Source organism: Patagioenas fasciata, chromosome 2, assembly GCF_037038585.1.
Source record: "Patagioenas fasciata isolate bPatFas1 chromosome 2, bPatFas1.hap1, whole genome shotgun sequence".
Taxonomy (NCBI): domain Eukaryota; kingdom Metazoa; phylum Chordata; class Aves; order Columbiformes; family Columbidae; genus Patagioenas; species Patagioenas fasciata.
Genome location: NC_092521.1, coordinates 90,279,515 through 90,293,526, shown reverse-complemented (window position 1 = coordinate 90,293,526; position 14,012 = coordinate 90,279,515). Strand labels below are relative to the sequence as shown.

General features: G+C 47.1%; 1 protein-coding gene and 1 long non-coding RNA gene across 4 annotated transcripts in view; one reads left to right on the top strand and one right to left on the bottom strand.

Moving 5' to 3' along the window:
- The window catches only part of LOC136098011 (uncharacterized), a 28,641-nt gene extending 20,384 nt beyond the window's left edge, over window positions 1-8,257 (bottom strand). For both annotated transcript variants that reach the window (XR_011737538.1, XR_010650890.2), the window contains exon 1: window positions 8,170-8,257. This is a non-coding gene — a long non-coding RNA (uncharacterized lncRNA). The remainder of the gene's footprint in view (window positions 1-8,169) is intronic.
- Window positions 7,959-14,012, top strand: part of DUSP22 (dual specificity phosphatase 22) — a 45,098-nt gene continuing 39,044 nt past the window's right edge. The window contains exon 1 of one of the 2 annotated variants that reach the window (XM_071804535.1): window positions 7,959-8,222. In XM_071804535.1, coding sequence (XP_071660636.1) covers window positions 7,974-8,222 — 249 coding nt within the window. In that variant the 5' untranslated portion in view covers window positions 7,959-7,973. Of the gene's footprint in view, window positions 8,223-8,356; window positions 8,670-14,012 lie in introns of those variants that run through there. The other variant, XM_065831011.2, reaches the window with a different exon arrangement.

Here is a 14,012-nt window from a genome sequence, read left to right as displayed (position 1 = left end):
AAGAGGAAGGCAGGGGAAGGAGATGGTGCCAGGCCCTGCATTGTCCAAGACATTCACAAATGGGCTGGAAGAGATGGTGGATAGCCAAGGTGCCTGATGATACAAAGTTGTTTCCAATAGTCAAAAGCAAAAGCTGCCTAAGAAAGTAGTACAAGGATCTCACATTATCAACTGACTGGACAGTAAAATGGCAGAGGAAATAGAATGCCGATAGATACAAAACAGTGTATATGGGAAAAATACAGCCCTAATAAATGCAAACAGTTCTGAACGAGCAGTTGTCACTCAAGAAAGAGATCTTGGAGTCACTGTAAATGTTAATATAAAAACACCAGCTTAACATTCAGGCCAGGGACTGGGTGTGCCCTTGGCTTGCAAACCTGACCTGCTGGTTGCCAGAAAATGGAAGATACAAAAAGGGAAGGAACCCTCTGTACTCACCCTGTTTGTCATAGGTGTTCATTACTTGCCACTGTTGAGAGAAAGTGTAGAGCTATGTGGATCTTTGCTACGAACCAGAAGAGCTGCTCCTATATGTTTACGTAAAATGAACTGTTCGAGAGAGTAGATTTAACTTGGAGTCACAAAGGAAAGTGAAACTATAGAGAACCAGTGTTTCAAGTCGTGCATGTAATCGAGTCCCAGACAAAGGACCAAAGGATCAGAACAAACACAAAAAGCCTCAGAAGAGCCCACAAAGAGACCCTGAATTAACCCTTGACGGGTTAGAAGCTGACTGGATGTTGCTGGTGCTTTAGCACAGGGGATGAATGAGACTCTAAAATACCACAATAAAACATCACGGAAGCACTGGAAGAGCTCAGAGGCAGATGTGAGCGATACATCCTGGAACTGCAAGGTGTCCAGTAAGTGCGGAAAGAGACTGACATCACCTTAGTGAACAGAGTGTATACAAGGAGGAAAGGATCAGCAGTTCCAGTAGTTCTTCCCTTGGAAAAAGACACTGGTTGAAAAGATCAATGAGCTGTCAACCTGAAAGCAAACAGAACATTTCCCAGACTAGTAATTCTTATCTTCCATGACATAACCTTACTGATGACTGTGCCTGCTGTGCTGGATAAGGCATATGGGATATTATAATGTCTGAAAATGTCTTTAGTTCAGTGGCCCTGAATTTACACCATGTGCAGTGGCGTACAGGTTTACACATCAATATCAGACGATAATCTGTACTTAACTGGGCCACACCTGTGGAACAGTCAGCAGTTGATACTTTGCTCAGCAGGAGGTGATGTTAGAACAGGAATTTGCACAAGTATGGGGAGACAGACAGAGAAGCAAACAGCAGAATTTGAAGTCCTGGCATTGTTAACTGCTTCCTCAGCTTGAAATCGTTCACATCCCCAAAGGTATTAAACAGTTGCTGAAAGCAGCTACGATCATACTGATCCGGGGTGTCTCAGGTGGCCATATACTTAGAGAGAAAACACATTTTTTAGTATTACGTACAGATGGCAGGCAGGCAAGGGGCACTGAATCTGCTATTAACCTGAGAACGTCTTAATAGCTTACACCTATATACCCAAAAAGGCATCTTTCTTTGCTGCAAGCGTGCTCCCTGCTCTGCTTCCCGCTCATCTCCCGTTCTCAGCTGCCCTGCAGACCACTCACAGATTGAAAGTGTCCTGGACATGCAGAATCCCAGATGCGCTGGAGACATACTGCCAGACTTTCAAGGTAACCAGGTAGCTTTGAGGCAGCTTTGGGGGGACTCAGTCACCATGGTCACACAGATAACTGCAACAGGCCAGAATAACCAAACCAAGCAAAAACTCTGCAAAGACAACCGAATAACTAACTCTGGATGATAATATTGTTGTATCAAGAGTGAGCCACCACTACAAGCAGGGCCCTCGAGAATAACTAAATGTTCTTGGAGAATGTAGTGAATATATTAGAAATGTAAGTATTTGGATTGTGTTTTTTGCAAGTGGTATTTAAGGGCTACTGTCTTAGATTTTGGCTGAGAAAACAATATTTGGATAGAGAACCATAGCTTTAACTGTTTCCAATTTTCCAAACACAGGAAATCTTAAGACATTTCCCATTAAGCAGAAGCTATTAGGAAAATGTCATCAAAATAAAGATCCCTGCCCAGAGTTTCAGCTGGAGGCAGGTCATGATTACTGAATACCAGAGTCTACACTGAGTATCATGTGATGGTGGAGGGATGGGGAACTATCTCCTGGCACTGACCACAGCTGCTCTACAGGTGATTCAAAGATTCCTGCTGACTTTGGCAGGTCACACCCTCATGGCTCTCAACTGACAGCTGAACATCTCAGTGATGTTCACCAAGTTTCAATGGGAACTTCAAAACTCACCTCTTTCTACGCTGAAGAGTTTTCATGGACCACAGAGGAGAAGACAAAGCGATATTATGGCCTATTGGCTTCCTGCAGAGAGGTGTTGTGAAGGCTGTGTTCCCTTAGGATTATATGTATATGAACTGGAAACAGAGGTTAGGTTATCATAACATTATTTTTCCATTTGAGGACGCTTTGACGTGTGCCGAAAGAAAAGAATACATACCCAGCTTATCAAGGGAACGCATTTGGATATTTTCACTCACACTCAGCAATGGACTATTCTTAGTAACTAATAATATGCATGTGCCTCGCAGTATGCTTTTTGATAGTCTTGTTTCTGTTCCTTAGGGATCTAATATTTTACCATATTTCCAAAGAATCCTGCATTAAAAGAAAATGTCTTACTCTTTTTGTAACATGGCAGTTCTCACACTGAAAAATAGATAGCGCTGCTGCTAGGACCAATTTCTTTCTTATATACAAATTGGGGGTAAAGGTGTCAGGTTGACCTGGTAAATATGTGCAAGTCAAAGCAGTATAAATTAAGGGTAAGAACTGATTGCTGTAAACGTTAAAGAAATTATCTCTCTTTTAACCACTTAGTGTAATCAGAATTTTCAAGGCCAATTATTTTTTCTGTCTCTGTTTTCTAAATGTTTAAACCAAGCACCCCACAGCAATCCCAATATATGCGCTTCAGTTGCAACCTGTCATGAGTTTTAAGGTGGATTCATTTTTTCGCAGCCTGAAGCACATACAAACAAAAGTAGCTGCTGGCAGGTTTAGAGACACACAAGTGCAGTAATTTGGCACACGGTTGCCATGGCAGCTAACCTACATCTAAATGATCCTGTGTGCTTTTCTCAGCCATTCTCTAGCGTTGTTCCTCCTGCCTGCATTGTCAGTTCCTTTTTTTTTTTTTTTTTTTTTTTGAGATCTGCCTTCTGCAAAGCCCTAATTTGTGCCACTTTGGCCTCATCTGCTGGCTCAGCCCTTTCGTCCTGGGGTACCACTTATTCTGCTGATATTATCCATTATTGAAGGGGAAGCAGGAAGAGTACAAGGCAGAAGGAGATGATGGTCCTTCAGCTACTCTGCTTGTTGAGAGCAGCTTCTTGAAAGCTGATTTTTGCTGAAGTAAACCACAGAGGTAACTCCCTTCAGTTTCACGACTTAAAGCTTGCTGCAACATCACCGATGTTGATGAAGTTACTGCAGATTCATGGTGACATAATAAAAGCCAAATTTGGCCTTGAGACAGTGAATTTATCAAATGATGAATGAATTCTGCTCTGTGGATATGTGGCAGTATATCAGGGTGCTATCTCTTCTATCCAGAAAACAGGCTTTGAAATGCTTTAGCAATGTTTATTACCAAGTAGAAATATTAAAAGAAAGGGCAATGAGTCCCCCAAGCTCTTTCCTTTCCATTGACCTGCCTCTTAGCACAGTTAGAAAACAAGCCCAGTGCTACTTATGAATTTTAAGGTTTTGTTATTTATTTCTGGTGAAACAGTTCCTTTCTGTCAAATCACTCTATTTCAGAGGAAAACCATTCCACTGGCTATTTCTAACCAATCATCCTTTTTATCTCCCTTCTTGCCATCTCTCAGAACTAAGTTGTGACGCCGCTTCAGGGGAACCCAACCCAGGTCTTATCAGTTCCTGACAGATCATGGAGAGCTGACGTGCCTTCTGCCTATGGCTGAATGTCAGCTCAGGGTTCACAGAAAGTGAGATCAGAAGATAAGCAGTAGAGAGTATGTACTTACTTATTTTTAAGATAGTAAACTCAACGTACTGTCAAAGCAGAAGTTTTGTCTAATCTTTTTAAGAAGGTTCAGTTTCAGTATCGGGCTGTTTGTTAGTTTTCAGGCAATTGCCTAGAAGACAATCGCTGCTGCCGAAGACTTAGCATTGCCAGATACATTTGTGTGCAAAGTCAAGAAGTGGGGATTACTCAATTTATCATGCCCACATCACAAAGAAGTAGAAAAATCCCTGGATTTGTAGGATTACAGGCCATGGTAAACTGACCTCTCTTTTTGGGGTACTGAAATTGATGAGATTCAGCAAGAGTTTTTTGGTCTTATTTCCCGAGTTCATTTTTTCAGTCCAGTCATCTCAGGATAGCTTGCTTTTTAAAATGGACTTTCAAAACATTAAAAACAGTACAGATGCTAAGCACAAGGAATAAGATCTTCAGAAGTGACAATGAATAAACATTTTATGATGATTTAGGCTTGCTGAAGACCTGCCCCCATAAATGCATCATGTCATAGTTTATTAAACAACAGCCAAAGAAGTAAAACAGGAAGAGAGCCAGGTCTGGCAACAGTGTCAGGATTCCCCCTCTAGACCAGTGGGGAGGAAAAGGAAATACTACGCATCACAGTAAATGTTTAAGACAGAAGTGGATTTCCTCCCACTGCTATTTGATTTTGGTATGTTACACTCTCCCACTCTAATTTTTGCTTTCACTCTAAAAAGCTGCATGCATGCAATAACATTCTAATAAGGGAAAGCACTGCAGGCTGAAGTAGGCATCCTGAAGGGAGTTGCAAAACTTGAAAATAAAACAGAGAATCACACTTCCTATTCAGAAAAATGTCAGATACTAAGTTAGATATACTTGTCTTCCATCTGTATTGCCTAATATGATTTCACATGAATTGCCCATGCACAGTACTTTTCAAAGGTCAGAAATATTGTTATTTGCATTTTACAGATAGAGAAACCAAGTTATGGGCAACTGAATTGACGAGCCCAGATTTCCAGCATATTAAGCCCAAGGCCTTTCAGTTATTATGGACCCCTTAGCACAACACAGACCCCTGCAGTTATCAGGAATATTATTTATTGTTTATCCTCTTGTCTCACAAAAAGAAACTACTTGCCAGATTGTTGACAAGGAATGCGGGCACAATGTGTTCAGTAGTTATTATGGCAAGCAGTGATTCATACCTTTTGGACCTCAGTCATATCTTGCACAGCATGAGAATAAAGTAAATTACATTCTGGAGAGTTTTGTCAATTAAATATTTAAGCAAATATCTGTGATAAAGTTCACTGCTATGTTTTCCAGCAGTTTGGAAGCAGAGAGGAGGGGGAAGTGCAGTACCTTAAGTCGAGCTGCTACCCTTCCAGGCCTTACAGAGAGGCTGCTCTGATGTGTTTGAGGCTGATGATGACATGATACAGACCCCAACATCTGCAGAGAACCCAGGGAGGGGTAGGTTCCAGAATTGTTCAAAAGCAAAATCAGTGTCTCCCTAGTGTTCCCCTGTTCTGCTGTGAGCTGAGGCAGCAGCAGGCATACTGCCTGGTCTGAGAGGCTGGGGGCAAGGGAGTTGTAAGCTGAAGTGAAGGTCCTGATGCCAAACAATCCAGACTGAAGCATGTGTTGGCTTCCTACTGCTTTGCTGGCATGGTTCCGTGGGATATGGAAGAAAGCAGCAGTGGATGGCTCATACTGAGTCTCCCCTAACCTGGGTTGGGGGAGGAATGCTCCCTGGGCCACCTAGGTCAGACGGAGCAGAAGTGGCCAAGCTTCAGCAGTGCTTGCTGCTTGCTTTCTTCTTACAACACCAGGATAAGATTACTCGTCAAACCTCTTGCTAGCACCCTGCCTCCTTGCCGGTCACTCCACACACCACTGTCACAGAAGCTGATGCTAAGCTGCCAACCAGCTGCGGATGGCGCAGGAGCCCGTGCTGCCTCAGCTGCCCCAGGCTGTGCTCCTCCAGCAGTGCTGCTCTCAGGTGTGCTCCTTTCCCTGGAAAATTAAGCATCTGTGGTGATGACATAGCTGTTTCAAGGCTAGAGTTTTCCAGCTTCTCAGGCAGTTAAACTGATGGCTTAAGTTCTGTTGGCTTTCAAGCGTGTCACTAGTCTCTGTGGGAACAGTGCTGGTTTTTGAAGATGTGGCAATCCAATGAGAAGCCACTGCAGAGACAGGTGGTCCTGCTCCCTGTCTCCCTGTGTGCTGCTCTGACCCCAAAGGGAGCGGCTGTCACCCCCCAGCCTTATATGGGGTTACTTCTCTGAATGAGTTCAGTGTTGGGTCAGACAATTGTTGGAGCTGCTTAAGGAAGAGGTCACAGCTGTGCCATTGATGGTAACATGGAGAACACATGACTGCCTTTTTGGCAACAGTCAGTGTTCGCAACTGGACGTTATGAAGTTGTCCTCTTAGAGTGGGCTTGTACTGGCAACCGCTGCGTCTGTAACAGTCCTCCTCACTCAGAATCACAGAATGGTTTGGGTTGGAAAGGACCTTAAAGATCATCTAGTTCCAACCCCCCTGCCATGGGCAGGGACACCTTCCACTAGACCAGGTTGCTCAAAGCCCCGTCCTACCTGGCCTTGAACACTTCCAGGCATGGGGCACCCACAGCTTCTCTGGGCAACCTGTTCTGGTGCCTCACCACCCTCCTGGTGAATAATTTCATCCTTATATCTAATCTAAATCTATCCTCTTTCATCTATCTCTTAATTCCAGAGATTGTCCATCAATTATTTGATATTTGGCTCTGCTGCCTCTTGGCTTTGCCCTTTTCTCTGTCTTTCCCCTTTCCATTGCCTGCCTTGGGCTGCAGTTGCCCCTGACCTGTCCAGTCCTACTGAAGTGTGCCCAACAAATGACATTTGGACATGACAGAGCTTCAAGTCACACGTGACACATGAATACTGGTGTAATATTTTGTTGATTTTTTTCACAGTATACTATTTATTTATATGCTATATATATTTTATATATATATATATATATGTTATGCTGAGAATAAAGACCTAATTGTCCACAGTGGGGTATTTTAAGTATTTCTATAAAATATTATACCTGTTTCACACTGATGCATATATAAATGTATAGGGAACATGAAGGTGGCTACAGAGTAACATCCCTCTTGTCTTTGTTTTGCATTTTAGCCACTAAGAATTTCACTTTTGAGGGGAAGTTATTGGGCTGGTTAATGGGAGAGATCTTACATAGTTGTGTCCTGTCCCCATGTATTTAAACTGTGCGTCCCTTAAGTCCCTGCCTGCATTCCTTATTATATTAACTCTTTGGAGTAAATTTCCCTCATTAACCACCAAATCCTCAATCATCATCTCCCAAAACAACATCCCTGTGGCTAGAGGGATATGGCTGTATCATGTTATGTTTAACTGTGCATTAGGAAGCAAAAGCGTAGTTTCAGGAGGACTGAGCAGGGCTTTGAAGCCACGCCAGCCAAGACGCTGCAGTGAGCATCCTTCCCTGACTGAGAAGAGGCATTGGACCAGATGGCCTCCAGAGATCCTGTCCCACCTCTGCCAGCCTGATTCTGTGATGTTCGCTTCAAACTAATTGCTTTTTCCTCTCTGTTTGTCTCAGTTAAGGACACAAACGTCCTTCATGTACTTGCCAACCTGCCGTGCCTGCAGCGTGGCTGAGACCAAAGAGCAGGAGGCCAAGGCAGGGCACCGACAGGGCACTGGTCGCTTGGCGAGGCCTTGTCCTCCGTGCAGCCCAGGCTTCACACCTGCAGCCAACCGCCTCCCTCCGGCACCGCACGCCGGATAGGGACGGGCTGGCAAGAAGGTGGCTGCGGCGGCAGCTCCGGCGCCCAAGGCCCGGTGCCTGCCGTCAGGCACGCCGCCATGGCCCGTCCCAGGCCAAAACAAAACCGATCTCGGGACGGAAAAGGCGGACAGCACCTGCCCGCTCCAGCACCGCCTGCCGCAGCCCTGCCCTCTCCGGGCGCAGGGGGGAGCTCCCGCCGGGGAGCCGCAACGCGGATCTGCGGGTCAGCGCCCGCGGGAGACGATCCCGCCACAGCCGGCGTCATTTACTCACCCCCTCAGGAATGGGGCGAGGCCGGGCCGTGCCGGGTGCCGCGGCCGCTACAGGTGGGGCAGGTCGGCGGCGCGGGGGCCGCTGGGAGGTGTAGTCCCGCCGGGCGGGCGGCGGCGGGGCGGCGCGGCAGCGCGGACTACAAGCCCCAGGGCGGCCGGCGCGCCGGGGCTTTAACCGCACGTGGGGGCGGCGGCGGGAGGCAGTTCCTGGTGGCACGGCCCCGCGGCTGGCGGCTCCCGGGGGCGGCCGAGCGGAAACCCGCCTCCAGCCGCCAGGAGAAAGCCCCGGGCAGGGCGGGGGGAGATGCGCCTCACCCTTCCCAACAACGGCAAGCCGCGGCCATCCTTTACTTAACAATTAGCTCGTCCCCAGTCACCCCCGGCAAGCACTGTCCCATGCACGCTGACCCGCCGCCGGCAGCTCGGTAGCCGGCAGCTGACGGCTCCTCCCGCGGTGCTGGCGTGCGGGTCGCTTAAGCCATGGGGAATGGGATGAACAAGGTAACGCCGCTCCTCGTTTTGTTCCTGTGCGTGAGTGCATGTGGGCGGGCGAGGCGCAGCGGTGGCCGGGGGTGGCGGTCCCTCCCGCGGCGCCCCCTCCTTTGTCTCTTGCCGCCGGGGCGGTCTGCGGGCGCCCGTTTATAAGAACAAAGGCCAGGGCAGGAAAGGCTTTTCCCTTTAACTTCGGGGGTCCCCCCGCCCCGGGGCGAGATGGGAGGGAAGGAGGCCGTGGCTGCACCGCTCCCTCGGGGCGCGCCTCCTTCCCAGCCGCAGGGCGGGCAGGCGGGAGGGGGGCCCTGGTTTCGGTGATGCTCGCTCGGGCTTCCCCTCGGGCGAAACGAGATTACGGGGCTGGGGGCGGCCCCGCGCCCCCAACGGTCGCTAACGGCCGCTGTCGGCCGCCGTGCCCCCCGGCGCTGTGTTTCAGTCATCCGCAACGCCGGGCCCTTCCCCGCCGCAGGGCTGCGCGCTGCGGGCCGGGGCCGCCTCCCTCCTCGGCTGCGTTCCCTGCTGGGGGTGCCCCGGGGCGGCCTGGGGCAGAGCCAGCACCCCCCGGACTTGCGGCAAGACCCGGAGCGTTGGGTTGTCAGCTCAGCGAAGTCAGCGAGCGCGGGATCGAATCGTTTTAACTTCTCCGTGGCTTGCTCCCCCTTCCCTGAAACAGGATGGTGGGCGCTGGCCCGCACCCCCCGCGCCGGCCAGTGCAGGTTCCGAGGGCACAGAGCAACTGGTGGATGCGGGCTGGAGGGCTGGCCCCCGTGCTGGTGGGACAGGGAAGTGGTTGTCCCCAGTGGAGATGGCAGTAAGGAAGGAAGATGGATCTGTTTGGCAAAGGGTGTTGGCCTTTTGGCAGTAGGGGCTTATCGTAAGTGCCCATTCCCCTGGCATGTCATGGTGGTTATCAAGGAACAACTGTGATTTTTTCTTTTTTTTCTCTGTATCTCCACCTCTGTTTTAAACTGAAGTTTGAAACTGGTGGTAACTAGCCCTTTATATATAGCTTACTATAAGGAACAGAAGTTGAGTCATTTCTTCTGTCTGACATCCTGCTTTGAGTACTTTAGGAGTAGATTTGCTGAGAGCGTGGCCTCTGACAAAGCTCACAAGTTGTCAAAGTCCTGACATCTTTGCCCCTGGAAGTCAGATAGGTGAACATCCAGAGTGCTTAGCGTGCCACCTGGGAGGTGAAGCCTTTTCATCCTATAGATAAAGTTTCTATTTCAATGCCTCTAGGTAGGGGAAAGATCTGGCTGGTTATTCCAACCAAGATAGCAGGTAGGAGGTAGAACCTTTGTTGGACCTTCTCTCCATTTTTGGTTTCAAAGCCTGGGGATAATGTAGCCAGTCCTTGGAAGTACCTTCTAGGGCAGGCCAGTTAGGAAGAAACACAGCTGGAAAAACTTTTTGTAGACTCCTAGTATGTTTGTAGTATTTTTCTGGGAGAGTTTTAAATTATCAAAACATTTAGAGTGACAGGATATGGGACGTTAAAGTTGCAATCTGGTGGCGGGGTGGGAAAGACTATTCTCAGCCCTTTGAGCATTCTTTGTCTGCATTACATCTTCCTGTGGTACTGTGTGGGCAGGAATCAGCAATCTGTGACTCCAGGCAATTTGGTCATTTTAATTCTGTCAAGTGTTGTCCTGACATGTACCAACTGGAGTTTTTGGGACAAGCATAGCGCCACTTTGATTTTTCTCCTCCCTTTTTATGGCTGTATCCATGAGGATGAAATGTTCAGCAGTTCAGGAGGAGCTGGCTCCTTTAAGGAGTCTACAACTGTGTTTGGGTCCTGGCCATCAGGGTTTATTTTTGTAGGGGTCCTGTGTGTAGGTCTGGTGCTTGCCACCTTCAGAATGTGCCCCTAGATCATCTGTTCCTTTTGATCTCATCGGTCAGTGAACACTGGAGGGGCAAGGGGAAGCCTGGAGTCATCAGCACGGATGTTGGGGGATATTTGCTTGACTCAGTGTGGGCTATCAGTACAAGTTCCCTTAGTTTCCAACTGAAGTGTGTTTTTTGTAATAGAGCTATATGCAGACAGTAGGAGAAAATAAGCAGCTTATCCGATGGTGGATTATTTAATTTGGGGAATCTCTTTGTACTGATGCCAGGGGAAGAGGATTAGTGGTGACCTGTAACGGGTATGGTAAGGAAAAGCTCCAGAGATTGCTGCAGCTGCTGTGGCTGCTCTTGGATGCTGAGTCTTTCTCAGTGGCATGGTCCCCTCCTATTTTTCTGTCACATGATATTGATGTATTTCATAGTAAATGGCAAATACACCTGACTTTATGTGGCTGTTAGTGCTGGTCAAGGGCTGGAGGCCTAGTGTTCTTTTTAGATGGAGTTTGTCTTTTGTTGCTAGTGTTCTCTATAAAATTAGCTGTGCTTCCTTTTTTTTTTCTTCTTAAGCCCATCCAAGACTCCTGACTTTTCCCAAATTAAACTGAAAGCTTGGTTCATAAATACCATACTTATTCTGCTCAGAGGAGAATTGCCCAATGAGTATTCATTGACTTAGTTACTACTAATTTTCAGTGATTTTTTTTTTCTTTATATCTTTAAAGTACAGGATGAGTAATGGGGTCTGACTTGGGAAATTATCTGGGTGGCCTGATTTGTCTCACGCTTAATGGCTAACTTTAACATGTATTCAAAGTTCAAGCTGAAGTCTGTAGTTGAAAATTACAAAGGTGTTTTTCAGGAGCTGAAGTCTAGAGGTCTTAACTATCTGTGAACAGGTTATGCTTAGTGAAGAGTTTTTCCTGGGTATTAGTTCTTGTTCATCCTGTTAACTGCCTGTTATTCATGCAGACTCTTCTGAAGGGGTGAGCTGAGTGTTATCTCTACAGAAAGGGCAGATAAGCCATGTTCGTTGTAGGAGCTAATTAATAAGAAATGTAAAATCAGTGTGGATAGTTGCAGCTGATGCAACCAGTTCTGTGGAAGCCAGCGAAGCTGCACCAGTTTGCATCAGCAGCAAATCCCTCCCCTGACCCGTGCCGCTCTCCTGTACCGCTGGACAAGGTGGGCACCTCTGCTTCATCTGCAGTGCCTGTCTATCTCTGCAGAAAGCCCCATGAACTTGACCAGAGTGCCCATCAGTACTAGTGCATCTAGAAGCAGCGTCAGGCAAGGAGTTAGGTGCTTTACTGTAAGTGTCTGTATAGGAAATGGGAGCAAAGTAGCTCTTTAAGCCGCTTTCTAGAGAGGCACATTTTGCGTGAGGACTGATGAGAAGCATTTGCTGTCAATTGCGGGGCTCTGATGTTGTGCGAAGTGGAGAACAGGGGCTGTTCTCATGCGAGACAGGAACAAAGACAGGCGTTGCTGTTCTTATTGCTTGCTTGTGCGCTCTTCATCTGTTATTTCGGTCCGTGGTAATTTTTTCAATGTTTTGGATGATATAAAGCGGCTACTGTTTTTATTCATAAAGCAGTGGCTGAAAAGTTCACAAAAACAACCACCTTATTTTTCTTCTTTTCTGATTCCCATCCCTTCTCTCTCACGCCCCTAGCAGCCATCGGCCTTCATTTTGCGGGGCCCAGAGTTGCAGTTACTGAAGGCAGTGTGAGATGACACAGCTGAAAGTTCCCAGCCATAGTCTAGTGCTGAAGTATTAGTCAGCACAGAATGAAGATTCACTTCTTTCCAGGTAGCTTTCACCCATAGTAATGTTTCTTGCTTCTAGAATGACTAGGACAACAGGGGAAACATCTGTCCTTGGTTGCATGGTGTCCTAATTTCCTATCTAGCATACAGTGCTGCTTCATCATGCACAAATGCTAACTTCTGGATTTTTCTTCCTTTGGCAACACCAATCTAAGCAGCCTCGTTTTTGTACACCCACCCACCCCCCCCCAGTGTTTTTTGGTAGCTTTAAATTATAATGTCTAACCTTAATGACTGTGACTGGAATTTAAGCTTTTATCCTCTCTTGAGAGCACATATTTGATGCAGAAATAATGTCCTGGAGTCTGAAATGGTATAGTCTACAGTACTGGTGATGTGATTTGAGATATGTGCTGCAGATAGGAAATACCAGGCAGCTATTTACAAAGATCAGAAAAGCTTTTTTTCTGTGGTGTTTATTTTGTTTTTCCGGGCTTAAGTTGAGGGACCTGGCTGGGGTGATGGGGTTGGTGAAATTAGGTCATAACTTGACTGTCTTTTGCTTTAGGGTATGTTTTTTTGTTTGCAGAATTTGGCCCTTGCCAAGGGCCATTGGGTACTCTGCTCTCTGGAGCAACTATGAGCTTCTGACTCCTGGCCTGAGATGGTGGCCTTTGGACTGCACTTCTAACAGAGTCATCAAGTGTGCTTAAAATAATGATTCTGTCTGTGAAACCACTAGTCTAGTGCATGCAGAAAGGGACAGCAGGATGTTGGAAGGGTTGTTTTCCCTACTCCATACCCTGGCATTGGAAACTGCTCTGCTGATTTTTGCTGTCTTTGTAGGAATGTCAAATTTGTACAAATGAAGAGGGAAGGCAAGGGAAGAAAGCTGTCTGAGCTTATCTGTGCAAAATTTACAGGTGCATGTTTGTACTAGACTGAAGAACCATTTTCTTGTCTAGCGGGTGTTGTCAAGCAGCTCTTAATTTTTAAGCAGGGTACGGCAAGGGTCCCAGAGAAGTGATCTTCCAGTACTGGTGGCAGAACTGAGCCTTGTGGTTAGAGCTGGTGTGATGTGGCAGGGGGAGAGAGATCACCCAGCGAAGCTCAGAGGAAGGAATGTTTGCACAAACCAAAGCTGCAGAGAATGTGGGGAGTGCTGCAGCCCTTCTGTTTTCTGCAAGGCTAGATAAATAACAGTGAACACAACATTTTTATCAGATGAAAGCCCTGAATTTAAGGCAAATCAGTAGCTATTTTGCAAACCCTTCTGCTGACCTGCTAGCCTTTGTCTGGTAAGCTGGGCTGCCCTTCAGCAGGAAGGCTGCAGTGAAACGGAGGCTGGGGCGATAATTCCCGATGAAAAGTCCTTCATGACTTTCGGAACTTCGCGGCTGCCGGACTGAGCAAAATGGGTGGAGTTATCCCTTTAAATAGCTGCATCTGAGAGACTGTTGCTGCTGTTGTGGTGACACTTGGGTGTTGCTAAGGCTTTAGGAAGTCAGTGCTGACATATCTGTATTGGTGGTATGTGCTGCATGCACTTAAGAAAAATGGATCATACATACAGTTTCGCCACCGCAGTTCTGATACCTTCAAAGGGTATGGGCATATGTCAAAGAGTTCAGGTGGAAGTGAACAAAATTCTTGGCCAGAAAGTGTGTACTTGGTGCGCCTGGGGTTTTTCTGTGTCCTTACTGCTATTCCCAAGTTAGGAGGGTTATGAGA